The sequence below is a fragment of the Coptis chinensis genome, chromosome 7, assembly GCF_015680905.1.
Source record: "Coptis chinensis isolate HL-2020 chromosome 7, ASM1568090v1, whole genome shotgun sequence".
In the NCBI taxonomy this organism is placed as follows: Eukaryota; Viridiplantae; Streptophyta; class Magnoliopsida; order Ranunculales; family Ranunculaceae; genus Coptis; species Coptis chinensis.
The window spans coordinates 20,675,086-20,700,203 of record NC_141462.1 but is presented as its reverse complement, the minus strand read 5'-3'; the positions used below and the strand labels follow the sequence as shown (position 1 = coordinate 20,700,203).

The window sequence follows — 25,118 nt, the reverse complement described above, 5'->3', positions numbered from 1 at the left end:
TAATCATTCTCAACATTAGGTTATAGGTAGAAACCTATACATCTACATTGGCGCCGTCTGCTGGTTCGTTTCCTTGAGAAAAACACCCATACCATTTTTCTCAAACCCACAAAACTTGGTAAAACCACCATGGAAGAACAACTCAAAGCTCTCGTAGATCAAGTGAAGCACCTCCAAGACTCATTCACCACGCTCCAACTAGAGAACCAAACTCTGCGCGAACAAACCACTTCTAACACCAACAACATGGATCCCGACACCATTGATAACAACGGCGTCGCAACACTCACAACCACCACCAATCAATGCCTTAACGACTTCACCCAGCGCTTGGAGAAATCAAGCGAAAAGGCCAACGCAGCCCAGATCGTCCAAAAGATGCTCCAATCTTACAGAGCGTCACCATTCACCGCTGAAATCCGGGACAAGCAACCTCCCAATGATTTTATCTAGCCAAAGTTCCCAATGTACGATGGCAGCTCGTGTCCAGGTCAGCACGTAGCTCATTTCAGCCAAATCCTGGCACTCTACAGCGCTCCAGACTTCGCCTACCTGAGATGCAAACTTTTCCCAGCCAGCCTAAAGGACGGAGCATTAGACTGGTTCTATACGCTAGCGCCTGATTCAATCCACAACTTTGACAAGCTAGTCGAAACATTCACAGCAGAGTTCGTCCACAACAGAAAGAAGCAAGCCGACTTGGACTCATTGTTCCAGCTAAAGCAAGCACACGGTGAAACCATTCAGGCTTTCTTAGGTCGCTTCAAGAAGGAATTGCTATCAATGGAGCTAGGCCTCAAGGATAGCTTTGCAACCTCGGCATTCACCAACGCCTTCCTGAACGATTCTGAACTAGCAGGGTCTCTCATGCGGAATAAGCCAAATCGCCTAGACGACAGAGTCGACAAGTACATGAAGTACGAAGAATGGATGGCCCAACACAAGGGCAAAGAGGTCCTCGCAGTAAGCGACAAAAGGGGACCTAAAGAAAGCAATCAGTACTCAGGTAACAACAAAGGCACCAACTCCCAAAAGCCATCTTACACCAAGAGAGAATTCTCCAACTTCTCCAGAGCGCCTGGCCATATCCTGAAGAAAATAAAGACAACCCCTTACTTCAAGCCACACATCAACAAGGTCATAGAAATTCCATGACGCCCGTACTGCCACTTCCACAAACTCCACCACCATGACACAGATGAATGTTGGAGCCTTAAGCACTACTTCCAAGACTTAGTCGAAGAGGGAAAGCTGAAAAAATTCTTACAAGAAAACGACCTCAGGCATAAACTGAATGCCAACCGCAATAGAAGCAGGAGTCGTAGTCATGAACGACCTGCACACAGAAGGAGCAGAAGCAGAACTGCCCGATGATCTAAATCTGCAGGTCGGTCGAGGCACAACAGACGACAGCACTCCTCCGACCATGAAGAGGAAAGGGTAATCCACATGATTACATACAACTCCAACAACGAGACCTTCGATCGTGAAAAGTGTTGGCGTATAGGAGCACTGCAAGAGATCTACCACCTATCCCACAAAGCAGAGATGATCACTCTTACCAGCTTTCGATCTACGATCGAGATATCATTCACCGAAGAAGATCTCGACAAGGTGTGTCTACCCCATAATGAAGCTCTGGTAGTGCACGTCAAGATCAATGGATGGACAGTCAAGCAAGTCCTAATTGATCCAGGTAGTTCTTGCAACATCCTCTTCTACCAAACATACAAAGATATGTACCTACCAGACTCGGTGATGATAGATTCAAATGCACCACTCTACGGGTTCAATGGAGACCGCATAGATGCAATTGGAGACGTCATCCTACCAATCTCCATTGGAGAAAAAGAGGACATGGTTAAGACCTCAACACGCTTCAGTGTGATAGATGTCAAGTCATCATACACGGCTATCTTAGGACGTAGGTGGATTCACAAGATCCAAGCAGTTTCATCAACCTTACACCAAGTCCTGCGGTTCCCCTAACCCCAAGGCATCATGGAGCTCAGAAGCAACCAACTAGAAGCTCACCGATGCAATCAAGTAAGCATAACAACCAAGGCCAAAACTTAGGTCACCAAGTCAAACGACATCCTGAAGCCACAAGATCCTGAAGCTTCCAGCCCTCCAACATCAGCAATAGACAAGCTCAAAGAAAAATAAGCACAAGTCGAACCAGGAGAGAAAGTCAATTTGGGCACAAATGATGACCCAAAATTTGTTTATGTAGGGGCTGATTTAGACCCCCAAGCTCATAGAGCAACTTGTCAATTTTTTATCTCTCAATAAAAATGTATTTGTTTGGTCGTATATCGATATGCTAGGAATCGACCCTCAGGTCGCTTACCACAAATTAAACGTAGATCTATCTATAAAGCCTATCAAACAACGACCTCAGAAACTAGCACTCAAATTTCAAAAAGCCATCAATGAAGAGATAGAAAAGCTCAAAAAGGTTGGATTAGTCAGAAAGGTCGAGTGCCCGACCTGGTTAGCCAACATTGTAGCCGTTCCAAAGAAAAATGGCTAGGTACGACTTTGCATCGATTTCACCAATGTCAACAAGCACTGCCCAAAAGAAAGCTTCCCCCTACCCAGGATTGACATACTAGTAGATCAAACTTGCGGACATTAACTTCTATTATTTATGGACGCATATAGAGGTAACAATCATATACCACTTGTAGAAGAGGACTAGGAAAAGACATCATTTATAACTGAATAAGGGACATTCTGCTACAACGTCCTACTATTCGGCTTGAAGAACGCCGGCGCAACCTACCAGAGACTTGTCACAAAAATGTTCAAAGACATGTTGGGCGACACTATGGAAGTCTATATAGACGACATATTAGTCGAAAGCGCCAAGGCTGGCGACCATATTTCTCACCTACAAGAGGCCTTTGGAAGATTGCAACTGATAGAAAATGAATAGCCTTGGCAAGCGAACCGAGTTATAACTACACAAAACCTAAAAGAAAATGTTTGAGTACCTAAAAAAACCAAAATCATTACATATACTTACCCCGCCCACAAAAACGGCATGACTTGGGCCCACGAATCAGTATCCATAATCTTTTTTCCCGCATAATCTCCAAAATTTTCAATTTTCAAAATCCCACTAGCTGTGTGGCACGTGTTCACTATTTCAACTTTATTCTTTTTCAACCGTTTCGTCCTTACGAGATAGACAACCTGTAAAAAATAAAGGGGGTTGTGTAAGTACCTTCTGTTCTCAAGCATTCACTACATCACACATGTCCAATCTACCAGGTAGTATCTGCATAGCTTGTATACCACAAGATCAGACTACGCCACAAGGACGTAAGCACGATCCAAACCCAGGTCGTCCAAATATCAAATATAGCCATACATGGAAACAAATGATCTATCGCGATCCTGAAGTTCAGTCAACGCACCAATGAAGGAAGCATTTACTTTGTAACAACAGAAGTAATGGTGAATCATCAAGGGAGCACAAAATATGGATCTACATTTGACAACGGCCTGAAGCAAATAAGAAAAGTCAGATCAAACACCTATAAGTATAGAGAGATGAACTACATAAAGCTTGATTCACGTAGACCCAAGAAACTTGATACGTAGGCAACTCATACCCAAAGAAAAAGTGTAGCAATTCCCAATCATTCTCAACATCAGGTTATAGGTAGAAATCTATACATCTACATCGAGTATCTTAATTGATTTGTAGACTTTACCAATATTAAGACCAAGAGAAGTATAAGGTAAGTAGCACACATTGCCACACCGAGCAACACAGTCCCACGTAATTCTTGCACATCCCTAACTTCATGTTCAAACCACCAACTTCCTTTGGTCAAATAACCCCAAATATTCATCACAAAAATGTAAAGACAAAATAGAAGTACGCAGGCAAGACATAACATATTCAGGGGTGGCGTCAGATGAACTTGAATTCTACGTGGCATTGTGTTTCTTGTGTTTGGACTTGTGAGGGTAGCCATAGACATGTTGGTGCAACTGAACAAAAAATAAGTTTAATTGAAGGATTAATGTATTAGTCTTATTTATAGGCGCCAGATAGACTTCAACATGAAACAGAAACTCAAACCTAGAAGAAATGGAACTTAGAGTTTGATTGATATTGAGTTTGTTGTTTGATAGGAATTCTTAAATGGCTACCAAATTGTAATGCCAGATTGCCTAGCATCAAGATTCAAGACCATTGTTATAGCAGGACTAGTAAACACATTGAGCTACTTGGGCTTTGCTTGGACCCGAACTTATTCAAAACTCGTTTAAAACGAGACAGATGAAGCTGAATTAGTGCTATGATTAGTATGATAGTATTTATTATTTAACAGAGCTACCCGGCTCGGTTATAGCTTGCTTGCCAGAATTTGCAGCACAAAATATGTAGAGCTTGAACAAACATTCTTTAGCTCGACTCCCGAACATGTTCTAAAGTTGCACAAGTTACCTTGAAATTACTAAGGGGTCAAAAGCAACAAAGCCAAAACAAGTCAACTGTATAAGGGCATCTCCAATGGGGGGGGGGGTGTAAAATTACACCTCCACCCAGGCTCTATGTAGGTGCAGTTAGGATTTTACAACTCTAATTGCATACTATTGTATAGCCTATAAATATCCACACTCTATACTCCCCAATGGAGAAGTATAAAAAAAATTAGATTTTAAACTCGGACGTCACTTAAAGTGATGTCTCTCTTTAATTTAAACTAGGACGTGTCTTTAAGTGTAGGACGTCACTTTAAGTGACGTCCGAGTTAAAAAATTACTTTAGAATTAGAAAGGGACGTTACTTAAAGTGACATCCGAAATTTTTTTTGTTCGGACGTTAGTTAAAGTGTCACCCGAGCTATTTATCAACTGATAGTGAGATGGGGAATTCCCCACCTCCTCTATCAACTAATACTCTATTATCTACGGTATACCACCCCTATTGAAAAGAATTTTTGACATTTGGAGTGTAAACTTTACACTCTACATGGTTTACAACCTCCATTGGAGATGCCTTAAGGGGGTCCAACCAAATTCACCAAAGATTATTTTATTATTATACATACAAAACAGAACACCCGCGCTCTGTTCTCATTCTTCTTCATTACCAAGTTTCCTTCCTCTTCACTCAATTCTCTCTTTCTCTCCCTCCTTCTCCATCAACTCTAAAACATTCTCTCTTTCACTCTTTGTTTCTCTTCTTCTCCCAATTTTAGCCTCACAAATTTTTGGCTCTCATATTGCACTTTCAAGTGGTTGCAAGAAACAGTATTGGTTCTTGCTCAATCTTGGAAAAATAGTGTTACAGCTGTGTTTCTGATCAATTCATTTAATTAGGTAACTTTATCTTGAAGTTCTTAATTATTTTTCTCTCGCTTTCAACATGTTCGTTGATTCTTTTCTTGATACATTCTCTTCCTGGATTTCAAAAACACTGGCATTGTTCGTTTGAGGTTTGTTTCTCTGCTTTTATAAAAAAATCTCCTCTTAACTTTGGTTTACTGATTCTTGCCTCGCATTTTTTAGTTCTTGTTCAGATTCTTGCAAGATTACAATGTGATTGCTAATTCTTGGAAGAAAGACTCTTCTTTTTACATTCTTGCTGGATTTTCATATACACCATTGCTTGTCTGAGGTCATTGTTTGTGTGAGGTAATTTTATGTTCCTTAATGGAAAATGTTTCTTTGTAATTGGTTATAATTGATTAAAACAGCTAAGCATTTTTCTTGGAAAGTAGGTCTCTGTATAAGTTTGGGATGTTAGTTGGTGAAATTTTGCCTGTTTGAATCTTTTTTGCAGGGTTTTCTCGGTATTTCAGTGAATCATGACTTTTTTTTATCGTCCGTTTTGGATACTGGGAAGATGAGGTCTTTTACAGGTAAATTGATGTTTTGGGAATTAAAGTACCTAGTTTTTTTTTTTTTTTTTGCACACAAGGAAATTTTATTAAAAAGAATGTCAGAGACAAAACATGATACACTTTCGCTCATTTAAACTCATAGAAAGTCCTAAAAGGGTTTTCTATCATAGTTACATAATCTAGTCTACTAGGTATCATTAAAGTACCTAGTTACTTAAATTAGTCGTAGCAAAGTAGTGATTAGTTTTGAGCGGTCTAAAATTGCACGAGTCCAATTAATTATTCACTATGGTACCGAATTACGATATTATATATACTAAGCACCCAAAAATGTAGTTTAAACCCCTTAATAGTATTCTACTTAGGCCAATTATATTTATAATAAATTAGAGTTAGCACTGTTTACGTGTTTTTATGTATTTCAGGACTTGAAGTTGATTAGGTGACTAAAAGCACCACTTTTTCATGGAAAACGAGTCAAGATAATTGCTGAGGAAGTTCTGCCTTTAAAGCCCAAGAATCATGGAGAAAAACCTTTTTCAAGCCCAGTCAAAGCTGGGAAGTCAAAATCAATCCGAGTAGAAAAAGATCGAAAAGTCAATAGAACTTCAACAAACCGTATCTTTGGACTCGTGCCTCGGAATTGGCCTACTTTATGTCAAAACGACCGGCTCGGAATCAACTTTCCAATGGACCTAGCCTTGCCATAAGTAGAGTTATAAAATAGACAAAAAGGTCACGGAAGTAATTTTCCATAGCTGTGGCCTCTTTAGATTTAACCTAATGGACTTTGGGCTCACATTAGAGGCCCAAAGTCCCCTTTTTGGCCCATGCACGAAAATGTAACCCTAACCCTCTCCTATATAAAGAGGGTTAAGGCTAAACAATCCATCTCCCTATATATACTTTTTCCTTAGTTAATAATTAGTTTAGTTTTAGTTTTTAATTAGTTTTACTTTCTTTAGGGTGAGAATAATGTTAGGTTGTAGCCTCCATTAAATCCCAATCAATAAAAGTTTTAGTTCTTTAATTCTTATTTCAATTATGTCTTTCTTTTATTGCTTTAGTATAATGATTCCAATGATACAAGGCTAAACCTCCATTAGAAGAGGTTTATGAAGCCATGTGAGGATGATTAATTAGTAGTTTAGTTATTATTTTGCAAATAAAAATTTCAAGTTCTTCGTTATGAGTAACTAGAGATAGAGCTCATAATGGAGAACTAGAGTTTAGAGCCACCACCAAAGAGATTTGTGGTGGAGCTAAACTCTCATGCTAGTGAAACCTTGATCTGAGAGGACTTGATGTTCACTAGGGACTAAAACAAGTGATTTGATACTAACTAATAGTCGATCAATTGAATCGCGTGGCGGATTAAACCTTTATAATATCTTCTCTTGTCACTTTAAATTCACTGTTTTTACCTCATATCTATTGTTTAAACTCTCACTAGTAAAGCATATTTCTAAGCTAGACTCGCATCCAAGTAGTGTACGACTAGAGTGGGCGAACACGACTACTCTCCTCTTTATTTCTATGATTTAGAGAGTTTCATATCTTGATAATCTATTGTTCTCCATAACTGTTCATATCTACTATTCCAGCAATAGATAATTATTTATTATCAATGGCGTCGCTTGCCATCTAGTTCGTTTTCATCACGTATATTTAGTTTACAAAACACTGTTTTTACTTTTCACAAACCACGCACTGAAAACACTGTTCGTAGTTTCTTCAAATTTTTCTGCTACTGTTCGAGAGCATACGAGTTGTTCAACCAACTCCCTACCCTCCCATGACCTGACCCTGAAAATTTCAACCCTAGTTATTTAGTTGTGAGCACACGCGCCTCACATTTGCCTACATTGAGCGTGACCCGGACCTCTCTTTCAATCGCGACTTGCACCCAAATTAGCATGTTGCTAAGTGCGCACGTGCCCTAGGTTAAATACAGTCCATTCGATTTTTAATATTATTTGCATAATTATCTCAAGAGTACAGTACATTACTCGTATGCTAAAAAAATACAAAATTTTTAAAAATATTTTTCTTCATTCTAAACGGTGTCGAGCAAACTGAAAGAATTTGGGGTTCTCTAATTAAGGAACGTGCACGCACGGACAATCTCCCTAAAATTCCTAAGTGACCTGGTCATTGGTTTGATAGAAAAATACAAAAAATTATTAATTAATTAATCGTAGTTAAATTAGTAAGCCTACCCACTACCAAAGCCCGTTTCACATGCCTGATATCCAGGCCCAACACAAAGCCCATAGTAAAAAGTATTTTCCTAATTCTTAAAAACTTTATAACTAATAAGGTTAATCTTTTTATAGGACTTCACAATCCACACAGTGTACCCAGACCAGTACTCGTATAATTGTTCAAGTAACGTAAACGTGCTTCAAGGCTGTTGAAGACGCTATTTATACGCGTAGCAAGGACGCTCCAGGTAACACCTCTATACATCCTTGAATCTATTGTAAGAGGATTATAATTCTAGTAATAATCAAGCTATTGTTGCATGCTCGTTAGGAATTTCCTATTAGACTTAAAACTTGCATGAGATTAAGATCTGGTACGAATAAACCTGCCCTATTAGTTTATCGTAGACGCAGAAATAATTGCCTATCTAGAAATTCACCAATCAACACACACACACCACCTACACCCACCAACACTACATCTGTAGCAATGGGTGAAGAAATAGTAGAGAGACCTCTCTCTGATTTTTATAAAGCTTTAAATGATGGACCTCAGTCCTGCATAATTCTTGCAGATACTATGGGAGATTTTAGAATCCCCCCTAATATATTTAATCTGCTACCTGTTTTCCATGGGTTAGACCATGAGAAGCCTTATCAACACTTACGTAGGATACAACAAGTTCTTATCCTAACGTAAGACCTAAACAAATAAAGCTCAAGGTGTTTCCTTTCACCCTAGCTGACAAAGCGGCTGCTTGGCTAACAGCACAAAAGCCGAACTTTGTCGACCCATGGGAAAAACTAGTAGAATTATTTATGGAACAATTTTACCCACCACAGAAGACTGATGAGATGCTACAAAATATTCACTTCTTTCGCCAAAAGCCTTAAGAATCCTTTTCTGAGGCTTGGAATCATTTCACTGATCTTCTAGTAGAATGTCCATATCATAATCTGGGTAAAAACACACTAGTTCGTGCCTTCTTCAAACGCCTATCCCAACATCATAAAGAGACTTTAGATATCATGAATGAAGGAAATTTCCTAGGTAAAGGAGCCACAGATGCTTATAACTTTCTAGATAATCAATCCAAGAAAAGTAACAACTGGGGAGGTAACGATTACTCCCACTCCACCCCTTCTTCTTCTATAGTTAAGGCAGCCAGTATATTTGAGATTAAACAAGATCCTGAACTTAAAACTTTAATTGAATCCTTCACTCGTAAGGTATAGTAGATGCCCTTTCTATTAATAAATAAATAAATTATATATGATAACTATTAGCATACGAAGAAAGAACTAGTAGACACTATCGACGACGCTATCAACAAGCTTAAGTTAGAACATTGATTCAAAGCTTGAAGCTTTGGAGATGAGACTCTTGAATATGTTCAAAAAAGCATTCCCTCACACTATAACTTTTACAAACCCTAACACCACCACCTTTACAAACCCTAGCACCTCTGCACCTCTGCAATAATCCATAAGACCCTTTGTCCTATATCTCCACAGAAAAATTTCCTCACCACTCTAATTATACCTCAACCAACACCAGTCTATACTCTTCAAGAAGTTGAAACTATGAATGAAGAAGATGTTGTTTCTTATGTTTGTTCTCCACAAGTTACAAAGAATACTCTACATATTGCTTATGAAGATTCCAACTTTCAAAGTTTACAAATTGGACAAAATGTGAGATTTTTCAATAGATAAAGTTTTTTCAAGAAGGGGAGTGCACACCAACTTTTATCTTTCCATTTTATGAAGATCTGTTTGCATTGTTCTCTTCTCCAATGGTTACATGTTATTTGAAAAAGCGCAAGAAATATTGTAACAAGTGTCGTTGAAAGTTCGTTTGAAGCTTCTTTTGGATCGGACATGTATTTACTTCAAACAAAAGACTACAAAAATTTCACCCAAGAAGTCGAAAGAAGCATTAGAAAGATTGTGAAAATATTATTTTTGACAAAATAATGTTATTTATTTATTTTTCTTTCTTATCATCAACTCGAGGTAGAGTTTTTCAAAAGAAGGGAAGAATGATGTAGGATTACTATCCCCTCTTTCTAACCATAATTCCTTCTTTTGTGCTAAGATTATTATTTGAAAAGTAAAATTATTATTTATTAGGAATTTGGAATATTTAATATTTTCTATTTATAGTTTAATTAGCTTTAGAAGTGCAGGTTAGATATAAAAGTTTAGGTTTCTTCGTTATCAAGTATGGTTTATCTATATAAGGAGGCCATTGTAGTTTAGTTCAGGAATTCAATTATCAATTATCAAATTATCAAATTATCAAATCTCCAAAACCTATTATACTTTTCTCCCTCAACTTCTACAATTTTTTTATTCAATCTTCTTCCTCCTTAAATCTACTCCCCCTTTTGAAGATCTCTGCATCTTTTCTTCTAAATCTCTTTTTATTCCGCATCACTATCAGTATTTAATTTATACTGTTTCTGACATTGTAGTTAACAGAAACCTTGTGGCAAACATTTTGAAGAGTGAGGCCTTGGAAGACTCAAGCGCTCTCATTTTCCTCCAATGGACCTAATCCTATTACGATTAACATTCTTAAGGCAAGTGTTAATTTTCTTTGTTGTTGACCTTTTTCCTGTTTTCCTTGGTAATTCTTTGTACTGCACTTCAATTTATATAATTGTTTTACTTCGATAATTGTATTACTTTCCGTATTGTAGCCAGATGTAACTGTCCCTAGAGCAGATATCTTTGCAACATGGTCACTGGCCTGGAGGCTTCACCTTCAGGCCAGTGTCACTTGCGATTTGAGGTCCTTTAAGTATAACATCATTTCTGGGACTTCTATACATGTCATGTCCCCATCTTACTAGCACAATTGTTTATTTGAAGATTTTCCACCCAGATTGGTCACCTTCCGCAATCAAGTCTGCCCTTATGACTACTGGTAATCTTATTTGTAGTTTAATTAGTTGTTTGTGTTAGAAAAATTGATTTTCTTTGCACAAATCCATTGAGATATGAATGAGTAATTTGTCTCCCAAGTTATCCCACTTGAGATAAAATGGTTTTATCTTGAAACATTACGTAAAGTGAGAAAAACCTTTTCCAAAGGGTGCACTGGTTCGAAACAGTGCATTATGCCGAAAAGGTGCGACCTTTTGAAATGTGCATTGGTTCGAAATAGTACATCATGCCGAAAAGGTGTGACTTTTCGAAATAGGCACTGACTGGTTCGAAATAGTGTTTTATGCCAAAATGGTGTGTCTTTTCGAAACATGTGACTTTTCAAAGAGTTGCTTATTTTTTCCCAAAAGTCACTGTATTGTTTCGAAGAGGCACCACTCACCTATAAATAATAGATGAATTTGAAGAGAAAGACACACCAGATCACACAGAGTTCTGATCTTTCTCTTCTCCCCTTGTTCTTAGTCAAATACTATATATGTTGTATTTGCCGAGTCTATAGAATTGAAGTGCTAGATTTCTATAGAAGGAAATTTGTGTTCTATCTTGGGAGACAGTTTCCCATCAACCTTCAAGCACCGTGAGGGGGAAAATCTGTCTTAAGGACATAGTGATCAGCACTAGGCTCGGATTTAATCATTGATAAATTAGGTTCATTCTTTGAACTAAAAGGTTTGTTTGTTTGTTGATATTAAAGGTTTGTTCATATCAATTTGATTTATTGTTTACTTAACAATAAGTATATTTTTGGAATAAGTTTCCTACAAACTTCCTCTTCAAAAAGGTTTAAGAAGAGAGCAAGTGGAAAGATTATTAAAGGGAATGGGCTTAAAGCCTTTGAGATAATCAACCAAGAGTCCTCATAATGGAAAAACCAACATAGTTGACTGGAGTCCCAAGATCTAGGTTCAAAGGGCCAACTGAATTATGTCTATGACTCAGTTAGCACTGGAGAGTAATAATGTCACACCCCGAATTTCGACAGAATTCGGAAAAACAATATTTGTTCCCGACTCTTCAATTTTCAAGGTGTGATGCACTCTCAACTTCCAAAAACCTATAAACAGTTTAAATATACGGATAATTAAAAACCAATAAAAATTTAAAATTAAACAAAAGTCCTCTTCATTACAAAATTTCACAAATAAGATTAGGTTACAAATCTCTTTTCAATAACTCTTTATTTAAAATTACAAATGAAAATACAAATAACATTGTCTCAACTGAAAATCTATTTCACCTCAAGGGAAAACAAAATCCTATCTTGAAATGCGACGCTAACGCAAACCATAAGCAGCAACCAACCTTCTTCAACACTAAACCTGTCAAGAGTTATCAACTATGTTCATTTAATGAACACACCCGATAAGCAAACATGCAAATCGGGTCAGCATTATAAAAATGCTGGTGTGAGTAGCTCTAAAATACAACATATACTTATACATATACATACACAATCCATAAGGCAGTTAGTTCCTCCACCAAGGCGCCTTAACTTCTAATAACTAATACGACATTCTTAACTACAATAAGTAAGGCAGGTAGTTCCTCCACTGAGGCGCCTTAACTTCCCACTAACCACACAACAAACTATACGCATAATAAAAAGGCATTTAGTTCCTCCACGAGGCGCCTTAGGTTCTAACTAAACTAATAACCAGCCAAACATATTCTATACTTACCGCATTTTATGCTCAATTACAGAGTGGGTCGTCTCTGCACAAGTAACTAGTTTGACCCACCCTTCTGACCATATACAATCATCTATCTAAATATATATCATTAACCAACATATTACCATAATTATATTAATTAAGGCTTTCTTTGCGTGTCCCTAAAATCATGTCATATCTATGTCTTACCTAGTTTCCCTGGCTACCACAATTGCTTCCCAACGCCGAACATGTACATCCACATGCCTCCCCTCACATAATGAACCACTCGTGCGTAACTACCCTAAGCGGGATGCCGCACACCAGGTAACCCTCACACGAAAGCCATTATGTAAGTACTGCCACTTTTCGGCATAAAATATTGCGCGTCTCGTTCTAATTTTGTGAACGGAATAATCAAGCCACTATTCGGCTACGCTAGAAGGGCCATTCAGATTCACTGAAACGCCACAAGGGCCAATCAAATTACTTACGCCCGAAGGGCCATTCAGATTCACTGAAACGCCAGAAGGGCCAATCGTATCACATACGCCCTTCACTAGGGCCAAATCACATGAGTTGTGGTAGCTAGGTTCTAGGATTTTCGTTATATAATTTATTCAAGTGTCATACCTTTATATATCAGAATAATCATTTCACTATATCCCGTGCATGTCAAATACATTATTGCACTAAACCAAATATATTTAGAATTATCTCAATACATTTCATAACAACTTTCATTCTTTCACGTGCCAATATATTATTGCACTAAGCCACAATCCCGTGGGAAAATATTCACACATACTATACTACCTCATAGTAGCATCTCACATATATAATAATGACGCGTTTATATCCATTTCTCAAAGATATTGCATTTAATAGAGATCCTAACATATGATATCACTTAACATAACAACAATTTCCACACACCACTTAATGTCATAATTTCTCCAAACGTACCGCCTAACATTTTTATAACGTTTTAGGAATATTATGTCTCCTAAGATTTCAATCTCGTCACGTGTTAAAAATACACAACCTCAACGTCAAATCTTTCTTAGATAATGACTAACCAATTATGCAGGCTTCCGCACCATTTTAACATTTGATTTGTCCATACAATTTACAACATAAAACGTAGCACAATTATATAGTCAAAAGTCCATAATCAAAGCCCGAAACCAAATCCCAAAAGTCTAAACATTTAAAGACCCCATTGGATCTATTTTAATTTATATGGACTGGCCCAACATAACAATAGAACTGGCCCAAAGAAACACAACTTAGTTCCGGCCCACAGGTCCACAAAAATTACTTAAGCCCACAACAAAACTTAGAAACCGACCCAAGAAAACTAATTAGTTTTTTACCCAAACAACTTAACCTAAATCGGGCCCAACCTAAACCAAAGAAACTGGCCCAAAACAAAACAAATAGAAATGAAACTAGCCCAACAACCAAAATTAGATTTCGGCCCAGCAACCATCTAAGGCCTAAGCCCCAGGCCCAAGAGAAACCATCAGGTCATCTTCTTCAGCTGCAGGTCCACCACCGCACCTGCTTGCGCGCCGGCCACCACCACCTCTCCTCTCCATCCCATTTCAACCCAGCGGTTGGACTCTCTACAAAAACCCCAGCCACTTTAATACACACAAAACTCTAACCTATACACTTCGAAAATCACTCCCCAACCAAGATCCGACCGCCATTGTCGCATCCTTGAAGCTTTCAATCAACACTTAAACCTCCTCACTACCCCCATTCATCAATCAACCAACCCACAATACAAAATAACAATTCAAACTACAAAATCAACACCACCACAGTATCGCAGTATCAACCTTAGATCCGACCGCCATTAACGCTTGTCGAAGCTTCGACAGCACCCAACCAAACTTCAATACCAGACATCAAACACTTGACCCCGACATCAGCCAACCAATACAAAACCACAACAACAATAAAAAGAGATTAAACAACGAAAAAGGCAGAACGATTCCATTGTTTTTGGGCTCGCGATGCCATTGATGATTTCGGAGTTCGAGCAGTCCAACAGAGTTTCAAAAGACAGTTTAACCAATTTTAACAATGAGAAGATGATAGGAAATTAGTCAGTCTAATTAAATGGAGTAATCTAACCCTAGTTAAATCGCAAGCGCACAGCTATCGTTGAAAATAGTTGCGGCAAACGGGTCGATCCCATAGGGATTGCTACTTTGGACTAACAAGTATTAGGGTTTAGGGTTTGTGATTTATCCTAATTCGAACAATATTGGTGGATGGAGTTTGGAATTCACTATTATCTAAAACTATTTAATTTAACTAATTTCTATGAAAGCAATTAACTAAAGAATTTGGTTCAGATGATTGGAGAGGAACTAGGACTTCAGAATCCACTCTAGACTTTTCAATAAATATTTTAGGACTGGGGTTCAATGTTTCAGTTTAATACGAGAAACACTCGAATGAGAATTCGATATTTACCCGAAGATGTTATCGTGACAAAACAATTACATAAAAGCATCTTCCGAAATTTAGCACTAGAGATCGAACTTAAAAGATTAATTGTCTTTTAACGGCACAACTAATATCTAAATTTGATATTGACAATAGATATCAGGCTATGATTAATAGTTAATCAGTTCACACTACCTAGGATGCTTGACATACAAGGTGCAAGAATATAACAACTATTGATCGAGAATGTAACGAAAGAAGACTGACAGTTAAATATTATTATAACCATAAAAACCCAATCTCAAAATAATTACATCAAAGGTTAGGGCTTCATCTTAGCCCTAGCTAAATAATTTAGCAAGTCATATTAATGGAACTGAAAGTAAAGAAAAGGTTAGGAGAACTCATGTTGACAGTGAAGTCTCCTTGGCCTCCCTTCGTCTCGTTCCCGGTTTTCGTGCGTCTCCAATCCTCCTCCACGTTTCTGTCTGTTCTTAATTCTGCTGTGTTGTGTAGAGAGCCTTTTCTTTGGTTTTTATTGGTATATATAGAGGTTTAAAAATGAGAGTTTGATCTGAATTAGGAGTATCTAATTCGGTCGATTTGCCTGAAATTCGGGATTGGGCGATTTGATCGCTGGAATAGCAAAGTCGGTCTTTGCTTCTGTTCGTGAAAGAGAAGGTGGAAGCTGATCAGGTAGTCTGGTAGCTAGGTACTATGGTGGGAATGGCATATGGGCTTTGTTATTTGGACTTTGGTGTTGATATGTTCGATTTGTATCACCGGGATTCGAGGAGCTTTTGGTTTCTATTTCACGAATTGGAAACTGGAGAAGGAGCTAAGGGCTGCTATGGTACATCAAGCCGGATGGAGAATGGTGTGACCCTTAGTTAGTGGGTATGGGATTTTGAGTATATGGGCTTTGTTATTTGGTTATAGGCTGGTCTCTTTAGTTGCACATGGTCCGGTCTTCAGCACCTCCTTTAGTCATGTGATTTCAGGCTTTAGATGTCGGCCCATAACCCGCAAGCTTGTACTGTTCACGTGCATCCTTGAGCCAATATATTTAAGGCCCCATATCCGCCAGTTCCCATAGATTAAGCCCTCGACTGATCTGGCACCATATACGTTCCATGCCAGTCCAACTAGAACCATTGTACTAACTCAATCAACGCCTACTCCCTAGAATGTACTGCTAACAAAACAGTAGTTATGCATTAATATTTCCACGTTAACTCCAATCCCTGCAAAGTCACTAGAAACACAAAAACTAAATCAAACAAATGAAATAAATGAACTAACTAATATAACCCTGGGTGTAAATATATGTAACATTTACGTGTTTATCAGAAGACGAATCCATTATCTCGGACTCGCGATGCCATTAACGGCCTCCGGAGTTCGAGCAATCCAACAGAGTTTCAAAATACAGTTTAACCAATTTTAACAACGACAGGACGAATAATAATAACAGAATAATGAACCGAAAACATGAGAAGAAACCTTTAACGGTAAAGTTAGACGTGAAATAGAAAACTAATCTACTCACCTATCTTAAAACTCCACGAATCCCTCATCATCCGAATCGTCGCGCTCCAATGCTCTAGCCAACGAGCTAATTATCTCCGCCTCCATTTTTTTATTTTATTTTTATCTCCAAACCCTATTCTCTAGAAAAATATGAATATATACTTGGGTTCGAAACCTAAGCCCAATACAGACTCGGGCCTAGAAATCAGGCCCACATATCCCAAATCCAATCCAGGGAATTTTAAATAAATAATTTAATTAATTAATTAATAAATAAATACGTATTTCAAATACGGGCGTTACAAATAATATACTCTAACCCATTCCTATATAAGACAGTGCATATCTACCGCGGGACCCAAGATAAGTCAAGCTTTTAATGATTTACTATATCTTGGAAAGTTATGTTATCCAAGTGGAGTATTGCATGATACTCTTTATAGAAATCACTTATGTGAGTGTGAAGTAGGGCCGTTTCTATAAGATTTTTAAGGCAAATGTCTCAAAAGCACTCTCTAAAACCAAGAAGTGTTCAAGGCCAAAATGAACTCGAATGTGAGAACCAACAGTATTCGAGAAGGTACTGCGTGAAGATGATTGTCTAGGTTTATACAAACAGCTGACAGTTCAAGGACATTAATTGAAGTCTACTGATCGTCCAATTAAGTCTGATTGTCTTTCACTAAGGCAAGTTGAAGGCCTCCCATGCTACTGGACCTGATGCAGTATCTTTTCATTTGTAAAAGAACAAAAATCTGATGTTTATGATAGAAGAAGGCAAATTTTTATTCATGTGGGGGATTGTTAGAAAAATTGATTTGCTTTGCACAAATCCATTGATATATGAATGAGTAATTTGTCTCCCAAGTTATCCCACTTGAGATGAAATGGTTTTATCTTGAAATAGTACGTAAAGTGAGAAAAACCTTTTCCAAAGGGTGCACTAGTTCGAAATAGTGCATTATGCCGAAAAGGTGCAACCTTTCGAAATGTGCACTGGTTCGAAATAGTGCACCATGCCGAAAAGGTGTGATCTTTCGAAATAGGCACTGGTTCGAAATAGTGCTTTTGTCGAAATGGTGTGTCTTTTCAAAACATGTGACTTTTCAAAGAGTTGCTTACTTTTTCCTAAAAGTCACTGTGTTGTTTTGAAGAGGCACCACTCATCTATAAATAGTGGATGAATTTGGAGAGAAAGACACACCATATCACACAGAGTTCTGATCTTTCTCTTCTCCCCCTGTTCTTAGTCAAATACTATGTTGTGTTCGCTGAGTCTATAGAATTGAAGTGCTAGCTTTCTATAGAAGGAAATCTGTTCTATCTTGGGAGACAGTTTCCCATCAACCTTCAAGCACCGTGAGGGGAAAAATATGTCTTAAGGACATAGTGATCATCACTAGGCTCGGATTTAATTATTGGTAAATTAGGTTCATTCGTTGAACTAAAAGGTTTGTTTGTTTGTTGATATTAAGGTTTGTTCATATCAATTTGATTTCTTGTTTACTTAATAATAAGTATATTTTTGGAATAAGTTTCCTACAATTTGTTCTTCATTTAATACATTTGTGCACTAATGCAGGCTTTCCTACATATGTACACAAATCGGAGTTACACACTTCAACTAACTACTATATTAAATAAGGTGTTCATTGTAATTATCTATCCTTAAATTCAATGACTAACGCAGATGCTGAGTTCGGTTATGGTGTTAGCCATATTGATCCTGTGAAGGCTATAAATCTAGGTTAGTATATGACGCTATGGAAGACGACTACATAAAAATTTTATGCAACGAAGGGTATTCTCCTGAGATGCTAAAACTTATGTCAGGTAATGTAAGTGGCTATCCTAAGAACTTTAGTGGATCTGTGATGGACCTCAACCACCCTTCCATAATGTTTGTTGATGCCAACACTACTTTTTCAAGGACTGTTACTGATGTTGGTGCTGCAAATTCTACTTACAAAGCAACCATCACATCTCCTTCCAACTTGAAAATTGATATTAGACCCAATGTTCTTGGCCCTCAAGTCCATAAATGAGAAGCTATATTTTGTTGTCATGATTTCGGCTACATCGTGGGATGATTTAAAATTTTACTTGGCATCACTGGTTTGGTCTGATGGTGAGCACAATGTAAGAAGTCCTATAGTCGCATTTAATAAATATTGATGGGTCGGAGAACTTGAGAAGCATGTACAAGCACCCTCTTCCGATTTAAAATGTCTTTTTAATAATAGGGTTAGTTAGACTTACCCCCTGTTTTCAAAAATATTAGTGATACCCCCCCATTTGAGTGATCCAACGGTTAGATTTCTTCATCTAAAAAAAAAAAAATCATCTCGTAACCGTTGGATCTTGCAATGGGGGTAACACTAATTGCAACTAGTAATGGGGGGGTAAGTCCAACTAACCCTTAATAATAATGTCTAAGGTGTTTTTTTTCCTGTATTAGTTTTTTTATGAATATAGGTACAATATCACTGTAAAGGTTAAGTTTGGTCTAACCTTACAGATGTATAGATTTAAGGGAAATTGGAGGAAGATTGTGGATATGACTAAGTTCGTTCCGGGTGAACGGCCTACGTATCAGGTTCTCCATGAGGAACCTAAATCAAGTCAGACATAGTTCATGATTTGGTGTGATTAGATCTGGTGTGGTAGATAGAGAGGTCTCTTCTAGAGAGCCTAAGGGGAAGACGGAGTAGATCTGGTGATCTCTCGGAGGGAGTCGATCCAGCCCCAGTGGATGGAGTCGATTTGCAGTGAGCGGATGGAATGGATCTATCTTCAATGTATGGAGTTCCTCCAGCCCCTTTGGAAGGAGAATGGAGTATGCTTTTATAGTCTTCTTGGTTATCCTTTGTCTTCTCTTCCGTCAGGTCAGGTCATATTGATGTGATACTTTATGGAGCATTGATTGTGAAGCATTGATGAGCGTGGCTGAAGTTCTGGACTTGATGGAGACAGCTGGCTCATCCATTATTGACTATTACGATGGCGCATCATGATGACAGTTCGTTATGGCAGTTCGTGAATGAGTATTCGAGCGACCTGCTCGGCGATATCTTGGAGAGACTGTCAGTTCGCTATGAATTCGTATTGAGGTCATCGGGAGAAGTGTTCTTTGATAAGTTGTGCTAGATACGTGTATAATATACATTGGTTGTGTATATTAGTCCCTCACACAACCCCTTCTCATTAGGTTGTCTTGTTCAGAGGGGCGACCTGATGAGAGAGTAGTTCCACACGTGGGAAGCACACGGGGGGAGCCAGAATCAAGTCAGATGTAGTTCATGTTTCGGCGCTTCAGTAGACTGAGTGGTACCAGTTGTTCGACTGTTGAATCGCTCCTAGACGAGGTCGTCTACTCGACTTGAGTCACGTTGGAGTGAGCTCGTAGGGCGGGTACATGTTGAGTTGCTCCTAGCTTTAGATCATCCTGCATATGAGTGACCGATCTGTAGGTTGGGTGGCACTTCAGTAGACTAAGTGCCCATTCCAAAGTTGAGTTTCTCCTAGATGAGGTCATCTACTCGGCTTGAGTCACTTTAGAGTGAGCTCATGAGACGAGTTCATGTGGAGTTGATCCTGGACGAGGTCGTCCACCCGGCTTGAGTCACTTTGGAGTGAGCTCGTGAGGCGAGTACATATTTAGTTGCTCCTGGACAAGGTCGTCCATTGGTATGATACTATGATAGCTCAATCCTGAACTTATAAGTATAAGTCCCCAGTTGGCGAGACTATTTACCCGGCTGGAGTCACTTTGGAGTGAGCTCGTGAGGTGAGTACCTGTTTAGCTACTCCTAGACAAGGTCATCCATTGGTATGATACCATGATAGCTCAATCCTAAACTGTTCCTAGAAGTATAGGTCCCCAGTTGGTGAGACTATTTACCCGACTGAAGTCACTTTGGAGTGAGCTCGTGAGGCGAGTACATGATAAGTAGGTCCTGGACGAGGTCGTCCACTCGGCTTTAGTCACTTTGGAGTGAGCTCGTAAGATGAGTACATGATGAGTTGCTCCTGGACGAGGTCGTCCATTGGTATGAAACCATAATAGCTCGATCCTAAACTGGTCCTAAAAGCATAGGTCTTTCGTTGGCGAGACTCTTGTGAACGATCTGTGAGTTGGGTGGCATTTTAGTAGACTGAGTGGTCATTCCATAGTTGATGTTACGACTGTTGAATTTGATTAGATCTTTTGTATGTCGTCAGCATGGCGTTTTAGTTGACCTGCAAAAATGTGAACTAGCATGTAGTTGTTAATACAGGCTAATGGTGGTAGATACCTCTGGATTAGTGAGGTGCTCATGTCGGAGCGACTGTTCTTTGGCAAAGCCCCTAGTGTATGATTCGCATTGAGCGTTCTTGATTTTGAGTTGATCTTGTACGCATTCTTTGAAGCTAGCCCCTAGTTCGTGTTGTAGACTGTCTGACAAGGAGCGAGCTCAGTTGTGAAAAGGAAAGCCCAATACGTCTTCAACATCTTTTGTACGATCTGTGTAGCATTGCGCTTGACAGTGCTCTGGTCGATTTGCTTGGACAGCTCGTTGATTCGTTGATTCACCTCGTTAATGTTGTCCTCAGTGGTGATACCATTCGAACTCTGGGCTGTGACCTGGTTTTTCAGCGTCAGGTTCTCCTGCCGGAGGAAATTAATGCTCTCGTTCATTGTCCCAAGTTGGCTGACTAGGTTCTTGACTTGCTCCTATAGGCTTTCCACACTTCGTGGGCTTGAGGGAAACTGATTTGAAGAATGTGGTTTTTCTCAAGAGATCAGACCACAAACGGCGCCAATGTAAATGTTAAGTTTGGTCTAACCTTATAGATGTATAGATTTGGGGGAAATTAGGGGAAGATTGTGGATATGATTGAGTTCGTTCCGGACGAACTTCCTACATATCAGGTTCTCCCTGAGGAACCTAAATCAAGTCAGACGTAGTTCATGATTTGGTGTGATTAGATTTGGTGTGGTAGATAGAGAGGTCTCTTCTGGAGAGCCTAGGGGGAAGATGGAGTAGATCTGGTGATCTCTCGGAGGGAGTCAATCCAACCCAGGCGGATGGAGTCGATTTGGGGTGAGCGGATGGAATGGATCCATCCTCCATGGATAAAGTTCCTCCAGCCCTTTTGGAAGGATTAGGTCGTATTGATGTGATCCTTTATAGTCTTCTTGGTGATCCTTTTATAGTCTTCTTGGTGATCCTTTGTCTTCTCTTCCGTCAGATTAGGTCGTATTGATGTGAGACTTTATGAAGCATTGATGGCGAAGCATTGATGAGCGTGACTGAAGTTCTGGACTTGATGGAGATAGCTGGCTCGTCCGTTACTGACTGTTTTGATGGCGCATCGTGATGGCAATTTGTGAATGAGTATTCGGGCGACCTGCTCGGCGATCTCATCGAGAGACTGTCAGTTTGTAATGAGGTTGTTTATATTAGTCCCTCACAATCACTATTCGATGCACCGGTTCGAAACTCCATATAGAGTCCTATTACGAATAGAATAATATCTGCATTTTATTTTGGATTCTTAGACGGTGTCAAAGTTATTTTAATTACATAGGCCGGATAGGCAATCCTTCTTTCGATGTTGGTATTATATCTAGCTTTCTGCTGTTTCCTTTCTAACTACGTAATTTTAATATATGTTTAAAGCATATATTAAAATTTCAAATTAGCACTTTCAGTAATAATATAGCATTTGCATTTCCTCAAGTTCCTAGCTTCTTGAACACAAACCTTGATACTAAAGATTCTTATGGTGTTTTCATATTGATCAAGTAACCGCTGTAAATCTTTGATTTGGTAGTTTTGGTGCGGGATTGTGGAGACTCTTAGAAAACCAGCTTCTGGCTACTCCGCCAACCTAGTACCATGCCCATTCCCTTTTTTCATTTGACCTCTTGTTTGTTAGCATCATTTTATGATAATGAAACAAAATTTTCATCTATGGGATCCTCTTTTACTTTTGTATTGTTATCAACAACTGAAGCTGCAACTTCAGTAATTTTTTTTTTTTTTTTTTTTTCTAAATGAGCTGAGAATTGTATTAAGTATAGAAAAAAGGGGAAGGAAATTACAGGAAGTGAAAGTGTAAAAGAAAAAAAGAAAACAATGTGATACTGTCTTAGGTAATAGTACTTGAGGGAGTGAATAGCAACCTTACTAGGTAGGCCTCCAATACAACACTTCTTCAAGCACCTCACCCATTCAGTCGAATCTAAAGTAAGTACTTGTACAAGCTTTGACTTTGTCATTTAATTTGTTTGAACATTTTCTAGTATCTTGTGTGAATCATGCCTCCATAATAGATAGGTAGATAGATAGAGTGGAACTTAGAAAATAAAGTACCCAATTGAAACTGAAATCAAGCAATAACAATTGTGTTAACTACTTGAATTTTCAATAACAAATTACTTGTGCTTGCCAAGACATAGTACGTTTGATCTTCTAAGTTTGGACACAAACCTATTTGCCTCGTTCTGCATGATCGTTAGTTGCAGACTTGCAGTAAGGCAACATGTGGTTCCTTATTTCAGTTATTTAAATTACATCCATGTTCTTGCAACAATAAACTGATTCAATAAGGTTCCATAACCTCGGCCAAATAATTTCCCAAGCCAAATATTTAGTTTGTGTAAATTTGTATAAACTGTTGGGAGATTTCACTAGAAAGTCACACCTCAATCTAGCTACTTTCTATCCCAAATTATTTCAACTTGGAGATCACACCAAGGAAATCACCCACCCAAGACTTTGGTAGTTATCACAACAAACTCAACAAAACAAAACCACTAGTTTATCATCACAATTCATAGCAACAATAAATATGGAAGTAAATAATGCAAAGAGATACAAAGATTGAAAGTGGTTCGGTAAATGTTACCTACATCCACACAAGAGCCGAGTTTCCTTTATAGTAAAGATTGGAGAGTTTACAAGAGGTAGCAAGAATCAAGAACAAAAGGCCTCACTCAAACCCTAGCTCAATAGAGCTCCCAAAATACCCAAGAAATGAATCTCTTAAAAGTTATCTCAAAACCCTATTCTATTTCCTTTATATAGGTACATATAGAAAATGGTGAGAAAATGGGCTTTGGGACGAAATTTCTTAAAGCTGGCAAAATTTCGAAGAGCATGACCGCTTCCCAATGATGTTTGCCAAGGTTAGTTATAAACCTCCAAGTAACTCCCACTACATGGGATGTATCCGGGTGCATGCAAACCATGTTCCATCGCCTAGGGGCTTGTTGGAAACCATGCAAGCTCTTTCTCAGCTTGCGTACTACATTCTCTCTATCCTTCCGTAGGAAATCCAACAGTTGTCACGTGTAAATCTCCTCAACATGGTCACAATGGAGGTGAGCAATTTTCACATCTAACTGCTTAAGATTTAAACCTTCCACTACAACAATACTAAACACTGATTGAAAAGTATTTGGAGAGAATATCATTGCCAAATATTTCTCGAAACCATCATGTTCCTCCTTGACTCGATACACCCATTTGCTCTGTAGAGTCATGTCCTTGGGTACTTTGGCCAACTCCCAAGTGACACTAAAGACGAGGGACTTCGTCTCATCATGCATAACAAGCTCCCACTTGCTAGCATCACCAACCTCCAATGCCGCATCATAGCAATGAGATTCACTATCATCAGTAAATAAATAGGTGGAAGGAGGATACTTCATGCTCGGTACAGTTTGCCTGGATAACCTCCTTAGTGCACGTGGTGGAGATGGACTTGGTGGCGTAGTCTCTTCACCCGAGTCACTACTATCATCATCTGATTGTGGAACTTTCACAACACCACGACTCATATAAGAGCCTTCCAACTCAACATACTCAGTGTCACTGTCTGTAACCGGCTCCACGGGTTGTGCTTCTTTTCTTTCCTTGTACAAAACCATCTCACTGAACAAGGCATCTCTGCTTCGAATAATTTTCTGATTTTGGTCATCCCAAAAACGATAACCAAGATCATCATCGCCATATCCAATGAAAGTACACTTGACATCAAGCTTACTCCTAGCTTGGTCACTAGTGTGCACATAGGACTCACACCCAAACACTCTCAAATGGGAAAGGTTCACATCCTTCCCACTCCACACTTCCTCTGGAATCCTAAAATCCAAAGGTACTAACGGTCCTCGGTTGATCAGGTAATCTGTTGTGCTAACACTCTCTGCCCAAAATTGCTCAGGCAAGCCTGCTAGTGTACGCATACACCTAGCCCTATCTGTCAGTGTTCTAATCATCCGCTTTGCGACCCCATTCTCCTGAAGTGTCCCTCGCAAAGTATTTTCCATCTTGATGCCACTGTTAGCACAATACTTCTCAAAACCTGAATCAACATACTGTCCACTATTATCGGATCTCAACTTCTTCACCTTGAAGCATGTCTCATTCTCAACCATGACCTTCCACGTCTTGAACACTTCC

At 38.8% G+C, this 25,118-nt stretch overlaps 1 protein-coding gene across 1 annotated transcript; it reads left to right on the top strand.

Annotated features, from left to right (window-relative positions):
- The first annotated feature begins 465 nt into the window (after positions 1-465).
- LOC147486546 (uncharacterized) lies at positions 466-18,713 on the top strand. Its single transcript, XM_086573767.1, has 3 exons — positions 466-1,006; positions 18,359-18,415; positions 18,502-18,713. Exons 1-3 carry the CDS (start codon positions 466-468, stop codon positions 18,711-18,713), a joined length of 810 nt encoding a protein of 269 aa, XP_086429893.1.
- The last annotated feature ends 6,405 nt before the right edge of the window (positions 18,714-25,118 follow it).